At 51.0% G+C, this 21,092-nt stretch overlaps 1 protein-coding gene across 4 annotated transcripts in view; it reads left to right on the top strand.

The window, feature by feature from the left end:
- The window catches only part of SKIC3 (SKI3 subunit of superkiller complex), a 441,476-nt gene that overhangs the window by 243,139 nt on the left and 177,245 nt on the right, over positions 1 to 21,092 (top strand). For all 4 annotated transcript variants that reach the window (XM_063964031.1, XM_063964029.1, XM_063964032.1 and 1 more), the window contains exons 25-27: positions 6,330 to 6,404; positions 8,297 to 8,438; positions 10,284 to 10,377. In XM_063964031.1, the coding sequence (XP_063820101.1) occupies positions 6,330 to 6,404; positions 8,297 to 8,438; positions 10,284 to 10,377 (311 nt within the window). The remainder of the gene's footprint in view (positions 1 to 6,329; positions 6,405 to 8,296; positions 8,439 to 10,283; positions 10,378 to 21,092) is intronic.

Here is a 21,092-nt window from a genome sequence, read left to right as displayed (position 1 = left end):
AGTCCTTTTACATATTTGTTTTATAAAAAAAAAAAAAAGGAATATGGCCAGTAAGCTGGACTAAACTACAAAGGGGAAAACAGCCTCAGTGGTTTATTTTTCTTGTTCACAGTGTGGCTCAAAGCTGGCTAGGGGCAGCGCGGACGTGGGTACCCTCTGTAGTTCGTGCTCTGGTGCAGCAGTGGCGGATCAGCAGGGAGGTTCCCCAGATCAGTCTATGCCACCATGGGCTAAGAACATGGTGGATGCCATTTCTGAATTGCGTCAGTCCAGATCGGAGGCTGAATCCGGTCAGACTCCGGTAGAGCCTCTGTGGGCCCAGAATATGGGCAAGTGTCTTACTGATTTAACTCAGTCTTTGAACAAATTAGTAAATTCTGCCAACAGTTCCACTGCTACAAAACGGCCACAGCCGTTACCCACTATAACATTTCCGGGGGAGGAGTTGGAGTCTCTGACATCTCCATTGGAAGAGGGGGAAGTAGATCCAGAATGGGACGAAGTTTCGGCTTGGGAAGACGAGGAGTTATCTACTAGCTCAGGTATTAGATTACTGATTGAAGCCATTCGTCAAACTCTTAATATTCAGTGCAGCTGGGTGATGGGGCCAACCTTGCGCTTTCTAAATAAATTAGGCTCCAAGTTTCAGACACACAAAGTACATCCAACACTTTGAAAAACTGGCATATAGGAAAAACAAAACGAATGGTCTGAAACTAGCGCTGTCAGGGAGTGAATCTGACAATCTGGATATAACATGTACCACCAATGGGACAGAGGAGTGTATATGATCCTTCTCAGGAGAAATAAGAGACTCCGTGTTCTTTACTTCATTAGAAAGGAACTTACATTTAATTCCTTTTCCGTGTGCACGTAAGGGTATCTTTAAACACTATCCTCTCTTCTATGGTGGGAGATATTGCTGTGCAGTATGAAAAGGTAAGACACTTACATGAAATTTCTGTCCCGCATGCACGTAACAAGTTCTTTTAAAATCCTCCGATCCCCATAAAACTGAAGTCCTCCACGATCTCCACAAACAGATTTATTCCACAGTTCACATAAAACATAGACAGAAAAAAACAGGGACTGGCAATCTTCCGGTGCACCTGGGAAGCCAACAGGATGGAAAACGGACTGGCACCTCCGTCCCGGCTGCAGTCACAGAATCGTGGTGCAAAGATGGATACAGTCCTAACGGTGTCTCCCAAGTGTCCCTCCGGTAAAAAGACAGTCCTCCTGTACCGAACGGCTTCAACGCTTTCACCTTTGTCAATAAGTCACTTCTGTGACTGCAGCCGGGACGGAGGTGCCAGTCCGTTTTCCATCCTGTTGGCTTCCCAGGTGCACCGGAAGATTGCCAGTCCCTGTTTTTTTCTGTCTATGTTTTATGTGAACTGTGGAATAAATCTTTTTGTGGAGATCGTGGAGGACTTCAGTTTTATGGGGATCGGAGGATTTTAAAAGAACTTGTTACGTGCATGCGGGACAGAAATTTCATGTAAGTGTCTTACCTTTTCATACTGCACAGCAATATCTCCCACCATAGAAGAGAGGATAGTGTTTAAAGATACCCTTACGTGCACACGGGAAAGGAATTAAATGTAAGTTCCTTTCTAATGAAGTAAAGAACACGGAGTCTCTTATTTCTCCTGAGAAGGATCATGTACACTCCTCTGTCCCATTGGTGGTACATGTTATATCCAGATTGTCAGATTCACTCCCTGACAGCGCTAGTTTCATACCATTCGTTTTTTTTTCTTAATATTCAGGATACGGCAGTGGCGGAGACTTCCTCTGCTTTCTTCAAAAGACAAGTTACTGTCTTCCCTTCTTACTCTCATTTTGTGGATATTTTAAAAGAACCCTGGCTTAAACCGGATTCTCGGTTCTAGGCTCCTAAGAAATTAAAATTTCTATATCCTTTTACAGAGGAGGACACAAAATTTTGGGAGACAGCCCCAAAGGTGGATGGTCCTATTTCACATTTAGCAAAAGCTACGGTTATTCCCTCTGTACAGTCTGTGACTTTAAAAAACCCTAAAGATAGGGAGATGGAAGCAAAACTTAAATCTATTTTTTCTTTATCAGGTGTCTCTCTACGTCCAATTCTCGCTGGCGCCTGGGTCCTTAAGGCCGTGGATGACTGGCTAGCACAGGTCGTATCTGGAATGCAGTCGAATGATCCATCAGAAGCCACCCAAATAGCAGAACAGATCTCGGAGGCTCTTACTTATGTGGGTGAGGCCTTGTTAGATTCTGCTGCACTGCAGTCCCGTGTCTCTGCCTTGACCGTGTCAGCAAGACGGTCTCTTTGGCTTAGGGTTTGGAATGCTGATTCGGACTCGAAGCAGACCTTGACGGCGGTACCTTTTGAAGGGGAGTTTCTTTTTGGGTCAGAGTTGAAGAAGATTATTTCAGATACTACAGGAGGCAAGAGTCCCTTTCTTCCGGTTGCTCCTCAAAAACCGAAAATCCACGAAGTTTCGGTCCTTTCGTACGCAGGGCAGAGGTAGTTACCATTCCTTTCGTGCCTTCTCCAGATTTCCACGAAGAGGGTCATTCAGGGGTAGAGGATCCCAGGCTACTCGCAGACCAACCAGTAAGCCTGCCGACAAACCTGCTGCATGACGTTTCAGGACTTCAGGAGGGATCGATGAGGGTTGGAGCTCGGTTACTTCAGTTCAAGGAGGCGTGGCTCCTGTTGAAACCAGATCGGGGGTCATATCCGGAGGATATATGTTGGATCTCGAAGAACCAGTTCCATACCGTCTGTTCTTCACTCCTCTCCCAAACGATCCCTCCAGACGTCAAGCTCTTCTTCATGCAACAGCCACTCTCTTACGCAATGGAGTAATTCTTCTGGTTCCCACTCAGCAGAGGGGTCAGGGATTTTACTCGGGTCTTTTTCTCGTGGACAAACCGGACGGTTCGTTTCGACCCATTTTAAATCTCAAAGCTCTCAACCCATATCTCTCTACCAAAAAATTCAAGATGGAATCCATTCGCTCAATTATCGCCGCCATGGAGCCAGGGGAATATTTGGCATCAATAGACATAAGACACCTACCTACATGTCCCTATTTGGGCGGGTCATCAATCTCTTCTGAGATTTGCAATCGGACCTTGGCATTTTCAGTTTCAGGCTCTTCCCTTTGGTCTATCCACGGCTCCTCGGGTGTTTACAAAGGTCATGGGCCATGTAGTGGCGGTTCTGCGTTGTCAGGGGGTCAACATCACTCCATACTTGGACGATCTGTTACTCAAGGCCCCGTCAGAGATGATCTTGTATCAGAACTTGCGTCTCACGATAGAGACTCTGCAGTCATTCAGTTGGATAATAAACTTTCCAAAGTCGTCTTTGATTCCTTCCCAGAAAATGGTATTTCTGGGACTTTTATTCGACACCAACAGCCAGAAGGTGTTTCTTCCTTCGGACAAGATTCAGGATCTGCAGTGCAGAATTCGGACACTGTTGCACTTACCGGTAGTTACGGTCCTCAGATGCATGCAAGTGTTAGGCAAGATGGTGTCGGCCTTCGAGGCAGTACCATATGCCAGATTTCATGCCCGACCTCTTCAGACTCAGATTGGGCGCGGATGGAACCACGTCTCGAATTGCAGTTGATCCGATTATCGGTAAAGACTCGTCAATCACTTCACTGGTGGCTTCACAGCCACAATTTGTCAAAAGGAGCTCCGTTCACGATTTGGTCTTGGATGTTGGTCACCACAGACGCAAGCCTCAGCGTTTGGGGAGCGGTGTTCCAGACTTTCAGGGGCGCTGGAACAGTCAGGAGTCGAAATTACAGATCAACATTTTGGAGTTGAGGGCAATCCGATATGCACTCCTTCAGATTCAAACCATGGTACAGGGTCATCCAGTTCGTGTTCAGTCCGACAACGCCATGGCAGAGGCTTACATAAACAAACAGGGAGGAACTCGAAGCTGGGCCGCCATGAGGGAAGTCGCTCAGATTCTCACGTGGGCGGAACATTGGGTTCCGGCGATATCCGCAATTCACATTCCAGGAGTCGAGAACTGGGAAGCGGATTTTTTGAGCCGGCACACGATTCATCCGGGAGAATGGGAGCTTCACCAGGAGGTGTTTCTAACTCTAGTGACCCGCTGGGGAATGCCCGACGTAGACCTGATGACGTCTCGTCTCAACAAAAAGCTCCCTCACTACGGCTCGTGTACTCAGGATCCCCAAGCACTTCTAATCGATGCTCTGACAGCCCCGTGGCAGTTTCAACTGGGATACGTGTTCCCGCCAAATCCACTGATACCACGTCTACTTCAACGCATTCGGCGAGAAGGTCTCGCAATCATTCTGGTGGCAACGGACTGGCCACGCTGACAGTGGTACACTCTTCTGAACGACATGGTCGTCGGGGAGCCATTTCGTCTCCCCCTGCGACCAGAACTTTTTCTTCAAGGATCATGTCACCACCCAGATTTAAGTCGGCTGGCTTTGACGGCTTGGTTCTTGAATCCAACATTTTAAGAGCAAAAGGATTTTCTCGTTCTGTTGTGCAGACGATGATTCAGGCTCGGAAGCCGGTGACTTCTGGAATTTACCACAGGGTATGGCGCATTTACATTGCTTGGTGCAAAAAGCATGGGTTGACGCCTCATTTATTTAGGATTCCTCGTTTACTGTCTTTCCTTCAGGAGGGCCTCCAGAAGGGTATGAGACTTTCTTCACTAAAGGGTCAGGTTTTGGCCTTGTCGGTTCTTTTTCAACAAAAACGAGCTATAATTCCAGAGGTTCAGACATTCCTTCAGGGAGTACTTCGGATTCAACCACCTTTTATTCCTCCGGTTCCTCCCTGGGATTTAAACTTAGTCCTTACGGCTCTTCAAAAATCTCCGTTTGAGCCTTTGGAATCTGTAGAATTACGTTATCTAACTCTCAAAGTTGTTTTTCTTTTGGCTATTGCCTCAGCCAGACGGGTGTCTGAGTTGGCGTCTCTTTCGTGCAGACCACCGTTGTTAGTTTTTCATGATGACCGGGTGGTTCTGAGGACAAAGCCTTCCGTCCTTCCGAAGGTTGTCTCGGCTTTCCATTTAAATCAGGACATTGTCCTTCCAGCGTTTGCTCCGTCTTCTTCCGGAGAGAACTCCCATTTGGCCCTCTTGGATGTTGTCATGGCCTTACGCATTTATTTGTCTCGCACGGAATCTTTCCGTCGTACGGATACATTGTTGGTATTGATTGATGCTCCCAAACGAGGTTGGCCGGCTTCCAAGAACACAGTGGCCCGTTGGGTAACTTTGGCCATCAGACAGGCGTACGTGTCTTCAAATGTTTCGGTTCCTAACGCAGTTAGGACTCATTCGACTAGAGCTGTTGGAGCCTCTTGGGCTGTTCGCGGTGGTGCATCTATTAAGCAGCTATGCAGGGCGGCGCCCTGCATAGCTGCTCAATAGATGCACCACCGCGAACAGTTGTCAGTCCATACTTTCACGAAGTTTTACCGTTTTCATACTTTCGGTTTGGAGACTGCCTCTGTTGGGCGTCGTATTTTACAGATGGATATGCCGTCTACGTCTCCTTCCTCTCATTAGCTTGCTCTGGGAAATACCACAAGTAACGGCGCAGCGTCCCCCAGATGGATGACAGAGAAATAGGGGTTTTTGTTTACTTACCGTAAAATCTCTTTCTCTGAGTCCATCTGGGGGACGCTGCGATCCCTCCCGTAGATTTGTCTGGTTTACTCAGTCGTTTTTCTTTTCTATCTCCTTTGGCTTGGCTAAACGTTAACTGAGTTGCTGGCTAGGCAGGAAGGAGATGGGAGGGGTTAGAGGGGGAGGAGGCAGTTTGTTTGATAGATTCTGTGCCAAACTCCACTACCACACACCTCTAACCCACAAGTAACGGCGCAGCGTTCCCCAGATGGACTCAGAGAAAATTCAATAAAATGCAATAGACTGCGTCCTACTGCATTTCATTGCATCTAAGATGCATTTTCACAGAAAAAAATTACAAAAGAGTTGCTCGGCGCTACAGAGTCCCACCACGTCATTGCGTGACTTGAAGTGCTGTTTAGTGTGACTGTAGCAAGGATGTAAGAGGACACATCTGAAGCTTGCTTTGGGAAGTTCCACATGTAATGGCTAATGCCGTGTTCCTCAAATGAGGAGCTTCTGGAGAAGGAAGGGCTTAGAGGAGGGAGGAGTTAAGTTTTAAACCTTTTAGTGCCAAGCTTCAGGAACTACACTTGTACAACCCACGTGTAATGGCTAACACTGTTTTTCCCAGATGGACTTCTATGAATGAATTTTATGTTGAGTATAAATTTTTTGATTTGTGTCAATTTTATAGGCCTTGATTGCGGAAGCGGTTGACAGCTATGAAACTATGGATCTCTTCAGGCACACCACTGAGCTCAGTATGCATGTAAGTCATTGCTAATGTTTCTAAACAAATATTTTTTCAACACACTTTTTTATGATCTATTTATTGTTTCTTTCCTGTATATTTCATTTGTACATATTAAGGTCTTTTCTGCTAAATATGTCATGTGGTGTTTTTCTTACCTGCCACCTAATGACTAGATATTGCTCTAGATCTACACAATTAGAGAGTCTAAAATGCTACTACTGCAGAGCTCATTCATAACAGTCACAAATTCTGTTAAATGCTTTAAACCAGAGCTGAGTAATTATAGAACTGTCTCTTGTTAGTAAAGCTGCTTGAATTATGGCTTGGTTTCCAATAAAGGGCTGCCTGCTATGTCTTATCCTCTTACCTATAATGCCTTTGCAAGGGGTACGATCCATCACATTCTGGTTAGCACATAACCCCACATTACATCTCTCGAAGGATGATGTGGTACATATTTCTACAGATCTCTTAACTTGATGATGGCTTGTGATATAACAAATGGGCATCCTCTGCTCACCAATTTTAGAGTGGATGGTAATGTAAATGATGGCACTTCTACTGTTCATAGGGGGCGATCCAGTTGTGGGCATTGTCCACAATATGTTGACAGAATTATTAGAAAGGTGGAAATTGGGGACCACCAACATCGCCAATTTTCTTGTGCACCTTACAGAGGTACACAGGAAAGTTGTCAATGTTAGGGAATAGCCGAACGTCACAGAGAATTTAAAATAAGCCGTGGTATTTAGGTTGAAGTAGAGGAGTGGTCCTCCTGTGTTACACTGGGGTGATTAACCTTTGAGGACCCTACATACATAGTTTTCTTACTCCTCTGTTACAAGTAAAGGCGCATAGTGATTGTCCATTATCAATGCTAGCGGTCAGCAACAGATTGGGTGGCCAATTGGCCCACGGCATTGTTAACACTTGTGAAAAGAGTGCAATGCTAGTGCTTTAATAATTTGAAAAGAGTTTATATGACACAACCTAGGGGACCTAGGTCATATTGCACAGATATGGTCAGGTTTTGAACTTCAAGATAGCCCCAGGTTCCAGGATAGAAACATGCCCACTCACAGTTTTACCCATATTGTACATGAGACCAGCTGCGTGGCAGTATTAATGCCATACATGTATACAAAACAAAAAGACTTTTGTTATCAGATCTAACAATAATATGCTGCTAATCTGTATTTATAGTTTTATCAAAACATTAAAGCTTGCAGCCTGTCGTTAAAGGACCCCGATTCTCTGCAAGTCCCTACACTGGCATATAAGCCCAGCACACCATTACATTGCTCCAGGTTACCTTGTTTGAGGAACACAGTTCGATGGTTATCATGATTAGGTGGCACTAGTAGTTTCGTGTCAGAGGTTTGGTGAACCTACAGTATGATATGTTTTAGGAACTATTTTTGAACGTAGATGTTTTTGGCACTGAAAAGGTGTATGGATGGCTTGGGTGGGATGGACTGTAAACAACTGTTGTTAAAACAGTATAACAGTTCTGAAACTGAAAATGTAGCCAAATTTCTCCAGTCCAATCTCACCCAGAGCACAACCATTTACCATGAAGCCTCACCATTTTTCACCACCTACAGAAAGTACTGTTGTGTAGGTTAGGAATGAAATTGACAGGTTTGGGTGTGTGAGAAGCACCAATGAAATTATAGTGAAAAATGTACAGAATATAGAAAAATTATACTTGCCCAGCAGTCTGTCCCCTTTTATCTTGCTGTGCAACTGTTAGTCGTATGTGCGTGTGTATGTGTGTGTGTGTATATATATATATATACATACATACATACATACATACATACATACATACATACATATATACATATATATTGAAAATCATTTTAACTTTTGCTTTTTGTATCAAATTGTTATGCCTTCTTTCACAGGCAGAGGGCGCAAAGGGCTATGCTCACTGGGTCTGTACTACCCTCCAGGATAAAAGCAATAGAAATACAGATCTTTACCGCTATAACATTGTCCAGATGAATGCTATTACCGCAGCTCACCTAGCTTTGCACAAATATACAGGTACTGTAACTTACCCCAGCAGTTGCAGATAACACACGTCCTGATAATATTTCCAAGGAGTTCATTGTGCTCATTTGTAGGTTATACAATGACCAAGTGCAGTTTACACAATATTCTGTAAAATATGCACATACCAACCTACCTATAATTGTGACAGCCTCACTAGCTGCAAACAAAAATCAGTGTTAAATGCACCCTCTGGGGACATCCAAATTAGCAGTGGGATTACTGTGCTGGGAATGTGCCAACTAAAATTGCTCTCTTCAAAAAAAAAAAAAGAAAAAAAGAATTTGTCTACTGAAGTTTTTTTGCAAAACCAATGCAGTACAAAATAACTAGTCATTGAAGCACAAATTCTTTGTCTTAGACCAATATGCTTATTGTTTATTATAAAAAAAACCCACTATAAATTGATAGTGTGCCACGTGTTTTCAGATAAAACATCTTGTGTTGTCTTTTAAACAGAGACTTACTCGAAAACCTGTTAGCTGGTTGAATATAGGGGGTCATTCCGAGTTGTTCGCTCGCAAGCGGATTTTAGCAGATTTGCTCATGCTAAGCCGCCGCCTACTGGGAGTGAATCTTAGCATCTTAAAATTGCGAACGATGTATTCGCAATATTGCGATTACACACCTCGTAGCAGTTTCTGAGTAGCTCCAGACTTACTCGGCATCTGCGATCAGTTCAGTGCTTGTCGTTCCTGGTTTGACGTCACAAACACACCCAGCGTTCGCCCAGACACTCCTCCGTTTCTCCGGCCACTCCTGCGTTTTTTCCGGAAATGGTAGCGTTTTTTCCCACACGCCCATAAAACGGCCTGTTTCCGCCCAGTAACACCCATTTCCTGTCAATCACATTACGATCGCCAGAACGATGAAAAAGCCGTGAGTAAAATTACTAAGTGCATAGCAAATTTACTTGGCGCAGTCGCAGTGCAGACATTGCGCATGCGCATTAAGCGGAAAATCGCTGCGATGCGAAGATTTTTACCGAGCGAACAACTCGGAATGAGGGCCATAGTTTTTCTATGTTTCCAGTCAACAAAAAGTTCTATTAATGTTTTTAAATTTGATGCATATTATCTTTCATGAGTGTGTGCAATAATAACGGTGTAATTCAGATGCGGTTATTTATACAAATCGGGTGATGTTTTCTTACTGCGCATGCCTCTGAGCCGCAGTATGCACTCTCGGCGATTGAATTGCAGTGGTGGTTACACTGTGGTATCAGTTGCAAAGTGAGTGACAGGAAGACAGCATTTGGGGGCGACACTGGGGAGTGACCAGAGAAACGCAGGCATGACATGGCTGATCAGATGGCGTTTTTCGGGCGTGCATAAATTAGCTGTTATGATCTTATTTGCCACTGGAGAGCTCTCTGTGTCCCAGGAGAGCAGCTCAGCCGTCTTCAGAGGCACTCAGACTACGACAATGGTGCCGATGTATCCGCATTTGGGAAATGAAGTTATAGCTATGCTCAGGTTAGCTTCTGCCCATATTAGCATATAATCGCATTTGCAAATGGCAAAAGATAGCAACAGCAATCACAAGAACAACCCCATCTGAATCAGGCCTCCGATGCATCCACTAACTTGAATAGAAAAGATCTGTTTCAATAACAGCAAATTTAATTTACAAAAGTTTGGTATTCATCATCCATTGGTTGCTCTGTTGCCATCTCTGCAGTGCCGCTGCAATATCCTCATTATTACATTGTGTTAAGATTATAAAGAATAAGCACATTTTTATTTGCACAAGTCCTCTATTAAAATACCATTAAGGATCTAACCAGAAAAAAGGTGTTTATTTTAATGTGTATTTTACGGTCATCTTATTTTTTAACAGATCGGATTCAGAATGATCCATCAGCATTTGCAATGCTGGGATATTTAAATGAACATCTAAAACTAAAGATCCAGGCAAATGAAGCTTACCAAAGGTATATGCCTTATATATATATATATACTGTATATATGTATGTATATATATATATATATATATATATATATATATAAACCCTTCCATATACAGTATAACAAACACCCAACATGTACTTATGCCAAATCGAGACAAAATAGGCCCATACCCTGATTTTGCGAACGCTGCCCCAGTCCACCCAGAAACGCTAACTTTGGTTTAAACCCCATCCCTTTTTTGTTTTGCAAAAATCCAGGACAGTTGAGAGCATTGGCCTATCTATAATGAGTGCAGGGTGTGTGGCGCATATGGGCTCCTGAGTGCAGGGTGTGTGGCGCATATGGGCTCCTGAGTGCAGGGTGTGTGGTGCATATGCTCTCCTGAGTGCAGGCTGTGTGGCACATATGCGCTCCTGAGTGCAGCCTGTGTGGTGCATATGGGCTCCTGAGTGCAGGGTGTGTGGTGCATATGGGTTCCTGAGTACAGGCTGTGTGGTGCATATGGGCTCCTGAGTGCAGGCTGTGTGGTACATATGGGCTCCTGAGTGCAGGCTGTGTGGTGCATATGGCCTCCTGAGTGCAGGCTGTGTGGTGCATATGGGCTCCTGGGTGCAAGCTGTGTGGTGCATATGGGCTCCTGAGTGCAGGGTGTGTGGTGCATATGGGCTCCTGAGTGCAGGCTGTGTGGTGCATATGGGCTCCAGAGTGCAGGGTGTGTGGTGCATATGGGCTCCTGAGTGCAGGGTGTGTGGTGCATATGGGCTCCTGAGTGCAGGCTGTGTGGTGCATATGGGCTCCTGAGTGCAGGCTGTATGGTGCATATGGGCCCCTGAGTGCAGGGTGTGTGGTGCATATGGGTTCCTGAGTGCAGGGTGTGTGGTGCATATGGGCTCCTGAGTGCAGGGTGTGTGGTGCATATGGGCTCCTGCATGCAGGCTGTGTGGTGCATATGGGCTCCTGAGTGCAGGCTGTGTGGTGCATATGGGCTCCTGCGTGCAGGCTGTGTGGTGCATATGGGCTCCTGAGTTCAGGCTGTGTGGTGCATATGGGCTCCTGAGTGCAGGCTGTGTGGTGCATATGGGTTCCTGAGTGCAGGGAGTGTGGTGCATATGGGCTCCTGAGTGCAGGGAGTGTGGTGCATATGGGCTCCTGAGTGCAGGGAGTGTGGTGCATATGGGCTCCTGAGTTCAGGCTGTGTGGTACATATGGGCTCCTGAGTGCAGGCTGTGTGGTACATATGGGCTCCTGAGTGCAGGCTGTGTGGTACATATGGGCTCCTGAGTGCAGGCTGTGTGGTACATATGGGCTCCTGAGTGCAGGGAGTGTGGTGCATATGGGCTCCTGCGTGCAGGCTGTGTGGTGCATATGGGCTCCTGAGTTCAGGCTGTGTGGTACATATGGGCTCCTGAGTGCAGGCTGTGTGGTACATATGGGCTCCTGAGTGCAGGCTGTGTGGTGCATATGGGCTCCTGAGTGCAGGGTGTATGGTGCATATGGGCTCCTGAGTGCAGGGTGTGTGGTGCATATGGGCTCCTGAGTGCAGGGAGTGTGTTGCATATGGGCTCCTGAGTGTAGGGTGTGTGGCGCATATAGGCTCCTGAGTGCAGGGTGTGTGGTGCATATGGGCTCCTGAGTGCAGGGAGTGTGGTGCATATGGGCTCCTGAGTGCAGGGAGTGTGGTACATATGGACTTCTGAGTGCAGGGTGTGTGGTGCATATGGGCTCCTGAGTGCAGGCTGTGTGGTACATATGGGCTCCTGAGTGCAGGGTGTGTGGTGCATATGGGCTCCTGAGTGCAGGCTGTGTGGTGCATATGGGCTCTTGAGTGCAGGCTGTGTGGTGCATATGGGCTCCTGAGTGCAGGCTGTGTGGTGCATATGGGCTCCTGAGTGCAGGCTGTGTGGCGCATATGGGCTCCTGTGTGCAGGCTGTGTGGCGTATATGGGCTCCTGAGTGCAGGGAGTGTGGTGCATATGGGCTCCGAGTGCAGGGTGTGTGGTGCATATGGGCTTCTGAGTGCAGGGAGTGTGGTGCATATGGGCTCCTGAGTGTAGGGTGTGTGGCACATATAGGCTCCTGAGTGCAGGGTGTGTGGCGCATATGGGCTCCTGAGTGCAGGGAGTGTGGTGCATATGGGCTCCTGAGTGCAGGGTGTGTGGTGCATATGGGCTCCTGAGTGCAGGGTGTGTGGTGCATATGGGCTCCTGAGTGCAGGGTGTGTGGTGCATATGGGCTCCTGAGTGCAGGCTGTGTGGTGCATATGGGCTCCTGAGTGCAGGGTGTGTGGTGCATATGGGCTCCTGAGTGCAGGGTGTGTGGTGCATATGGGCTCCTGAGTGCAGGGAGTGTGGTGCATATGGGCTCCTGCGTGCAGGCTGTGTGGTGCATATGGGCTCCTGAGTTCAGGCTGTGTGGTACATATGGGCTCCTGAGTGCAGGCTGTGTGGTACATATGGGCTCCTGAGTGCAGGCTGTGTGGTACATATGGGTTCCTGAGTGCAGGGAGTGTGGTGCATATGGGCTCCTGCGTGCAGGCTGTGTGGTGCATATGGGCTCCTGAGTTCAGGCTGTGTGTTACATATGGGCTCCTGAGTGCAGGCTGTGTGGTGCATATGGGCTCCTGAGTGCAGGGTGTGTGGTGCATATGGGCTCCTGAGTGCAGGGTGTGTGGTGCATATGGGCTCCTGAGTGCAGGGAGTGTGGTGCATATGGGCTCCTGCGTGCAGGCTGTGTGGTGCATATGGGCTCCTGAGTTCAGGCTGTGTGGTACATATGGGCTCCTGAGTGCAGGCTGTGTGGTGCATATGGGCTCCTGAGTGCAGGGTGTGTGGTGCATATGGGCTCCTGAGTGCAGGCTGTGTGGTACATATGGGCTCCTGAGTGCAGGGTGTGTGGTGCATATGGGCTCCTGAGTGCAGGCTGTGTGGTGCATATGGGCTCTTGAGTGCAGGCTGTGTGGTGCATATGGGCTCCTGAGTGCAGGCTGTGTGGTGCATATGGGCTCCTGAGTGCAGGCTGTGTGGCGCATATGGGCTCCTGTGTGCAGGCTGTGTGGCGTATATGGGCTCCTGAGTGCAGGGAGTGTGGTGCATATGGGCTCCGAGTGCAGGGTGTGTGGTGCATATGGGCTTCTGAGTGCAGGGAGTGTGGTGCATATGGGCTCCTGAGTGTAGGGTGTGTGGCACATATAGGCTCCTGAGTGCAGGGTGTGTGGCGCATATGGGCTCCTGAGTGCAGGGAGTGTGGTGCATATGGGCTCCTGAGTGCAGGGTGTGTGGTGCATATGGGCTCCTGAGTGCAGGGTGTGTGGTGCATATGGGCTCCTGAGTGCAGGGTGTGTGGTGCATATGGGCTCCTGAGTGCAGGCTGTGTGGTGCATATGGGCTCCTGAGTGCAGGGTGTGTGGTGCATATGGGCTCCTGAGTGCAGGGTGTGTGGTGCATATGGGCTCCTGAGTGCAGGGAGTGTGGTGCATATGGGCTCCTGCGTGCAGGCTGTGTGGTGCATATGGGCTCCTGAGTTCAGGCTGTGTGGTACATATGGGCTCCTGAGTGCAGGCTGTGTGGTACATATGGGCTCCTGAGTGCAGGCTGTGTGGTACATATGGGTTCCTGAGTGCAGGGAGTGTGGTGCATATGGGCTCCTGCGTGCAGGCTGTGTGGTGCATATGGGCTCCTGAGTTCAGGCTGTGTGTTACATATGGGCTCCTGAGTGCAGGCTGTGTGGTGCATATGGGCTCCTGAGTGCAGGGTGTGTGGTGCATATGGGCTCCTGAGTGCAGGGTGTGTGGTGCATATGGGCTCCTGAGTGCAGGGAGTGTGGTGCATATGGGCTCCTGCGTGCAGGCTGTGTGGTGCATATGGGCTCCTGAGTTCAGGCTGTGTGGTACATATGGGCTCCTGAGTGCAGGCTGTGTGGTGCATATGGGCTCCTGAGTGCAGGGTGTATGGTGCATATGGGCTCCTGAGTGCAGGGTGTGTGGTGCATATGGGCTCCTGAGTGCAGGCTGTGTGGTACATATGGGCTCCTGAGTGCAGGCTGTGTGGTACATATGGGTTCCTGAGTGCAGGGAGTGTGGTGCATATGGGCTCCTGCGTGCAGGCTGTGTGGTGCATATGGGCTCCTGAGTTCAGGCTGTGTGTTACATATGGGCTCCTGAGTGCAGGCTGTGTGGTGCATATGGGCTCCTGAGTGCAGGGTGTATGGTGCATATGGGCTCCTGAGTGCAGGGTGTGTGGTGCATATGGGCTCCTGAGTGCAGGGAGTGTGTTGCATATGGGCTCCTGAGTGTAGGGTGTGTGGCGCATATAGGCTCCTGAGTGCAGGGTGTGTGGTGCATATGGGCTCCTGAGTGCAGGGAGTGTGGTGCATATGGGCTCCTGAGTGCAGGGTGTGTGGTGCATATGGGCTCCTGAGTGCAGGGTGTGTGGTGCATATGGGCTCCTGAGTGCAGGGTGTGTGGTGCATATGGGCTCCTGAGTGCAGGCTGTGTGGTGCATATGGGCTCCTGAGTGCAGGCTGTGTGGTGCATATGGGCTCCTGAGTGCAGGCTGTGTGGTGCATATGGGCTCCTGAGTGCAGGCTGTGTGGTGCATATGGGCTCCTGAGTGCAGGGTGTGTGGTGCATATGGGCTCCTGAGTGCAGGGTGTGTGGTGCATATGGGCTCCTGAGTGCAGGGTGTATGGTGCATATGGGCTCCTGAGTGCAGGCTGTGTGGTACATATGGGCTCCTGAGTGCAGGCTGTGTGGTACATATGGGTTCCTGAGTGCAGGGAGTGTGGTGCATATGGGCTCCTGAGTGCAGGCTGTGTGGTGCATATGGGTTCCTGAATGCAGGGTGTGTGGTGCATATGGGCTCCTGAGTGCAGGGAGTGTGGTGCATATGGGCTCCTGCGTGCAGGCTGTGTGGTGCATATGGGCTCCTGAGTTCAGGCTGTGTGGTACATATGGGCTCCTGAGTGCAGGCTGTGTGGTACATATGGGCTCCTGAGTGCAGGCTGTGTGGTACATATGGGCTCCTGAGTGCAGGGAGTGTGTTGCATATGGGCTCCTGGGTGCAGGGTGTGTGGTGCATATGGGCTCCTGAGTGCAGGGTGTGTGGTGCATATGGGCTCCTGAGTGCAGGCTGTATGGTGCTTATGGGCTCCTGAGTGCAGGCTGTGTGGTACATATGGGCTCCTGAGTGCAGGGTGTATGGTGCATATGGGCTCCTGAGTGCAGTGTGTGTGGCGCATATGGGCTCCTGAGTGCAGGCTGTATGGTGCTTATGGGCTCCTGAGTGCAGGCTGTGTGGTACATATGGGCTCCTGAGTGCAGGGTGTATGGTGCATATGGGCTCCTGAGTGCAGGGTGTATGGTGCATATGGGCTCCTGAGTGCAGGGTGTGTGGTGCATATGGGCTCCTGAGTGCAGGCTGTGTGGTGCATATGGGCTCCTGAGTGCAGGGTGCATGGTGCATATGGGCTCCTGAGTGCAGGGTGCGTGGTGCATATGGGCTCCTGAGTGCATGGTGCGTGGTACATATGGGCTCCTGAGTGCAGGGTGTGTGGTGCATATGGGCTCCCGAGTGCAGGCTGTGTGGTGCATATGGGCTCCTGAGTTCAGGCTGTGTGGTGCATATGGGCTCCTGAGTGCAGGGTGTGTGGTGCATATGGGCTCCTGAGTGCAGGGTGTGTGGTGCATATGGGCTCCTGAGTGCAGGCTGTGTGGTACATATGGGCTCCTGAGTGCAGGCTGTGTGGTACATATGGGTTCCTGAGTGCAGGGAGTGTGGTGCATATGGGCTCCTGCGTGCAGGCTGTGTGGTGCATATGGGCTCCTGAGTTCAGGCTGTGTGTTACATATGGGCTCCTGAGTGCAGGCTGTGTGGTGCATATGGGCTCCTGAGTGCAGGGTGTGTGGTGCATATGGGCTCCTGAGTGCAGGGTGTGTGGTGCATATGGGCTCCTGAGTGCAGGGAGTGTGGTGCATATGGGCTCCTGCGTGCAGGCTGTGTGGTACATATGGGCTCCTGAGTGCAGGGAGTGTGGTGCATATGGGCTCCTGCGTGCAGGCTGTGTGGTGCATATGGGCTCCTGAGTTCAGGCTGTGTGGTACATATGGGCTCCTGAGTGCAGGCTGTGTGGTGCATATGGGCTCCGAGTGCAGGGTGTGTGGTGCATATGGGCTTCTGAGTGCAGGGAGTGTGGTGCATATGGGCTCCTGAGTGTAGGGTGTGTGGCACATATAGGCTCCTGAGTGCAGGGTGTGTGGCGCATATGGGCTCCTGAGTGCAGGGAGTGTGGTGCATATGGGCTCCTGAGTGCAGGGTGTGTGGTGCATATGGGCTCCTGAGTGCAGGGTGTGTGGTGCATATGGGCTCCTGAGTGCAGGGTGTGTGGTGCATATGGGCTCCTGAGTGCAGGCTGTGTGGTGCATATGGGCTCCTGAGTGCAGGGTGTGTGGTGCATATGGGCTCCTGAGTGCAGGGTGTGTGGTGCATATGGGCTCCTGAGTGCAGGGAGTGTGGTGCATATGGGCTCCTGCGTGCAGGCTGTGTGGTGCATATGGGCTCCTGAGTTCAGGCTGTGTGGTACATATGGGCTCCTGAGTGCAGGCTGTGTGGTACATATGGGCTCCTGAGTGCAGGCTGTGTGGTACATATGGGTTCCTGAGTGCAGGGAGTGTGGTGCATATGGGCTCCTGCGTGCAGGCTGTGTGGTGCATATGGGCTCCTGAGTTCAGGCTGTGTGTTACATATGGGCTCCTGAGTGCAGGCTGTGTGGTGCATATGGGCTCCTGAGTGCAGGGTGTGTGGTGCATATGGGCTCCTGAGTGCAGGGTGTGTGGTGCATATGGGCTCCTGAGTGCAGGGAGTGTGGTGCATATGGGCTCCTGCGTGCAGGCTGTATGGTGCATATGGGCTCCTGAGTTCAGGCTGTGTGGTACATATGGGCTCCTGAGTGCAGGCTGTGTGGTGCATATGGGCTCCTGAGTGCAGGGTGTATGGTGCATATGGGCTCCTGAGTGCAGGGTGTGTGGTGCATATGGGCTCCTGAGTGCAGGCTGTGTGGTACATATGGGCTCCTGAGTGCAGGCTGTGTGGTACATATGGGTTCCTGAGTGCAGGGAGTGTGGTGCATATGGGCTCCTGCGTGCAGGCTGTGTGGTGCATATGGGCTCCTGAGTTCAGGCTGTGTGTTACATATGGGCTCCTGAGTGCAGGCTGTGTGGTGCATATGGGCTCCTGAGTGCAGGGTGTATGGTGCATATGGGCTCCTGAGTGCAGGGTGTGTGGTGCATATGGGCTCCTGAGTGCAGGGAGTGTGTTGCATATGGGCTCCTGAGTGTAGGGTGTGTGGCGCATATAGGCTCCTGAGTGCAGGGTGTGTGGTGCATATGGGCTCCTGAGTGCAGGGAGTGTGGTGCATATGGGCTCCTGAGTGCAGGGTGTGTGGTGCATATGGGCTCCTGAGTGCAGGGTGTGTGGTGCATATGGGCTCCTGAGTGCAGGGTGTGTGGTGCATATGGGCTCCTGAGTGCAGGCTGTGTGGTGCATATGGGCTCCTGAGTGCAGGCTGTGTGGTGCATATGGGCTCCTGAGTGCAGGCTGTGTGGTGCATATGGGCTCCTGAGTGCAGGCTGTGTGGTGCATATGGGCTCCTGAGTGCAGGGTGTGTGGTGCATATGGGCTCCTGAGTGCAGGGTGTGTGGTGCATATGGGCTCCTGAGTGCAGGGTGTATGGTGCATATGGGCTCCTGAGTGCAGGCTGTGTGGTACATATGGGCTCCTGAGTGCAGGCTGTGTGGTACATATGGGTTCCTGAGTGCAGGGAGTGTGGTGCATATGGGCTCCTGAGTGCAGGCTGTGTGGTGCATATGGGTTCCTGAATGCAGGGTGTGTGGTGCATATGGGCTCCTGAGTGCAGGGAGTGTGGTGCATATGGGCTCCTGCGTGCAGGCTGTGTGGTGCATATGGGCTCCTGAGTTCAGGCTGTGTGGTACATATGGGCTCCTGAGTGCAGGCTGTGTGGTACATATGGGCTCCTGAGTGCAGGCTGTGTGGTACATATGGGCTCCTGAGTGCAGGGAGTGTGTTGCATATGGGCTCCTGGGTGCAGGGTGTGTGGTGCGTATGGGCTCCTGAGTGCAGGGTGTGTGGTGCATATGGGCTCCTGAGTGCAGGCTGTATGGTGCTTATGGGCTCCTGAGTGCAGGCTGTGTGGTACATATGGGCTCCTGAGTGCAGGGTGTATGGTGCATATGGGCTCCTGAGTGCAGTGTGTGTGGCGCATATGGGCTCCTGAGTGCAGGCTGTATGGTGCTTATGGGCTCCTGAGTGCAGGCTGTGTGGTACATATGGGCTCCTGAGTGCAGGGTGTATGGTGCATATGGGCTCCTGAGTGCAGGGTGTATGGTGCATATGGGCTCCTGAGTGCAGGGTGTGTGGTGCATATGGGCTCCTGAGTGCAGGCTGTGTGGTGCATATGGGCTCCTGAGTGCAGGGTGCATGGTGCATATGGGCTCCTGAGTGCAGGGTGCGTGGTGCATATGGGCTCCTGAGTGCATGGTGCGTGGTACATATGGGCTCCTGAGTGCAGGGTGTGTGGTGCATATGGGCTCCTGAGTGCAGGCTGTGTGGTGCATATGGGCTCCTGAGTTCAGGCTGTGTGGTGCATATGGGCTCCTGAGTGCAGGGTGTGTGGTGCATATGGGCTCCTGAGTGCAGGGTGTGTGGTGCATATGGGCTCCTGAGTGCAGGCTGTGTGGTGCATATGGGCTCCTGAGTGCAGGCTGTGTGGTACATATGGGCTCCTGAGTGCAGGCTGTGTGGTACATATGGGTTCCTGAGTGCAGGGAGTGTGGTGCATATGGGCTCCTGCGTGCAGGCTGTGTGGTGCATATGGGCTCCTGAGTTCAGGCTGTGTGTTACATATGGGCTCCTGAGTGCAGGCTGTGTGGTGCATATGGGCTCCTGAGTGCAGGGTGTGTGGTGCATATGGGCTCCTGAGTGCAGGGTGTGTGGTGCATATGGGCTCCTGAGTGCAGGGAGTGTGGTGCATATGGGCTCCTGCGTGCAGGCTGTGTGGTACATATGGGCTCCTGAGTGCAGGGAGTGTGGTGCATATGGGCTCCTGCGTGCAGGCTGTGTGGTGCATATGGGCTCCTGAGTTCAGGCTGTGTGGTACATATGGGCTCCTGAGTGTAGGCTGTGTGGTGCATATGGGCTCCTGAGTGCAGGGTGTATGGTGCATATGGGCTCCTGAGTGCAGGGTGTGTGGTGCATATGGGCTCCTGAGTGCAGGCTGTGTGGTACATATGGGTTCCTGAGTGCAGGGAGTGTGGTGCATATGGGCTCCTGCGTGCAGGCTGTGTGGTGCATATGGGCTCCTGAGTTCAGGCTGTGTGTTACATATGGGCTCCTGAGTGCAGGCTGTGTGGTGCATATGGGCTCCTGAGTGCAGGGTGTATGGTGCATATGGGCTCCTGAGTGCAGGGTGTGTGGTGCATATGGGCTCCTGAGTGCAGGGAGTGTGTTGCATATGGGCTCCTGAGTGTAGGGTGTGTGGCGCATATAGGCTCCTGAGTGCAGGGTGTGTGGTGCATATGGGCTCCTGAGTGCAGGGAGTGTGGTGCATATGGGCTCCTGAGTGCAGGGTGTGTGGTGCATATGGGCTCCTGAGTGCAGGGTGTGTGGTGCATATGGGCTCCTGAGTGCAGGGAGTGTGGTGCATATGGGCTCCTGAGTGCAGGGTGTGTGGTGCATATGGGCTCCTGAGTGCAGGGTGTGTGGTGCATATGGGCTCCTGAGTGCAGGGTGTGTGGTGCATATGGGCTCCTGAGTGCAGAGTGTGTGGTGCATATGGGCTCCTGAGTGCAGGCTGTGTGGTGCATATGGGCTCCTGAGTGCAGGCTGTGTGGTGCATATGGGCTCCTGAGTGCAGGCTGTGTGGTGCATATGGGCTCCTGAGTGCAGGGTGTGTGGTGCATATGGGCTCCTGAGTGCAGGGTGTGTGGTGCATATGGGCTCCTGAGTGCAGGCTGTGTGGTGCATATGGGTTCCTGAGTGCAGGGTGTGTGGTGCATATGGGCTCCTGAGTGCAGGGAGTGTGGTGCATATGGGCTCCTGCGTGCAGGCTGTGTGGTACATATGGGCTCCTGAGTGCAGGCTGTGTGGTACATATGGGCTCCTGAGTGCAGGGAGTGTGTTGCATATGGGCTCCTGGGTGCAGGGTGTGTGGTGCGTATGGGCTCCTGAGTGCAGGGTGTGTGGTGCATATGGGCTCCTGAGTGCAGGCTGTATGGTGCTTATGGGCTCCTGAGTGCAGGCTGTGTGGTACATATGGGCTCCTGAGTGCAGGGTGTATGGTGCATATGGGCTCCTGAGTGCAGGGTGTGTGGCGCATATGGGCTCCTGAGTGCAGGCTGTATGGTGCTTATGGGCTCCTGAGTGCAGGCTGTGTGGTACATATGGGCTCCTGAGTGCAGGGTGTATGGTGCATATGGGCTCCTGAGTGCAGGGTGTATGGTGCATATGGGCTCCTGAGTGCAGGGTGTGTGGTGCATATGGGCTCCTGAGTGCAGGCTGTGTGGTGCATATGGGCTCCTGAGTGCAGGGTGCATGGTGCATATGGGCTCCTGAGTGCAGGGTGCGTGGTGCATATGGGCTCCTGAGTGCATGGTGCGTGGTACATATGGGCTCCTGAGTGCAGGGTGTGTGGTGCATATGGGCTCCTGAGTGCAGGCTGTGTGGTGCAT

Source organism: Pseudophryne corroboree, chromosome 1 (genome assembly GCF_028390025.1).
Source record: "Pseudophryne corroboree isolate aPseCor3 chromosome 1, aPseCor3.hap2, whole genome shotgun sequence".
Taxonomy (NCBI): domain Eukaryota; kingdom Metazoa; phylum Chordata; class Amphibia; order Anura; family Myobatrachidae; genus Pseudophryne; species Pseudophryne corroboree.
Note: the sequence above shows the minus strand (reverse complement) of the source record. Positions and strands in the feature narration are given on the sequence as shown.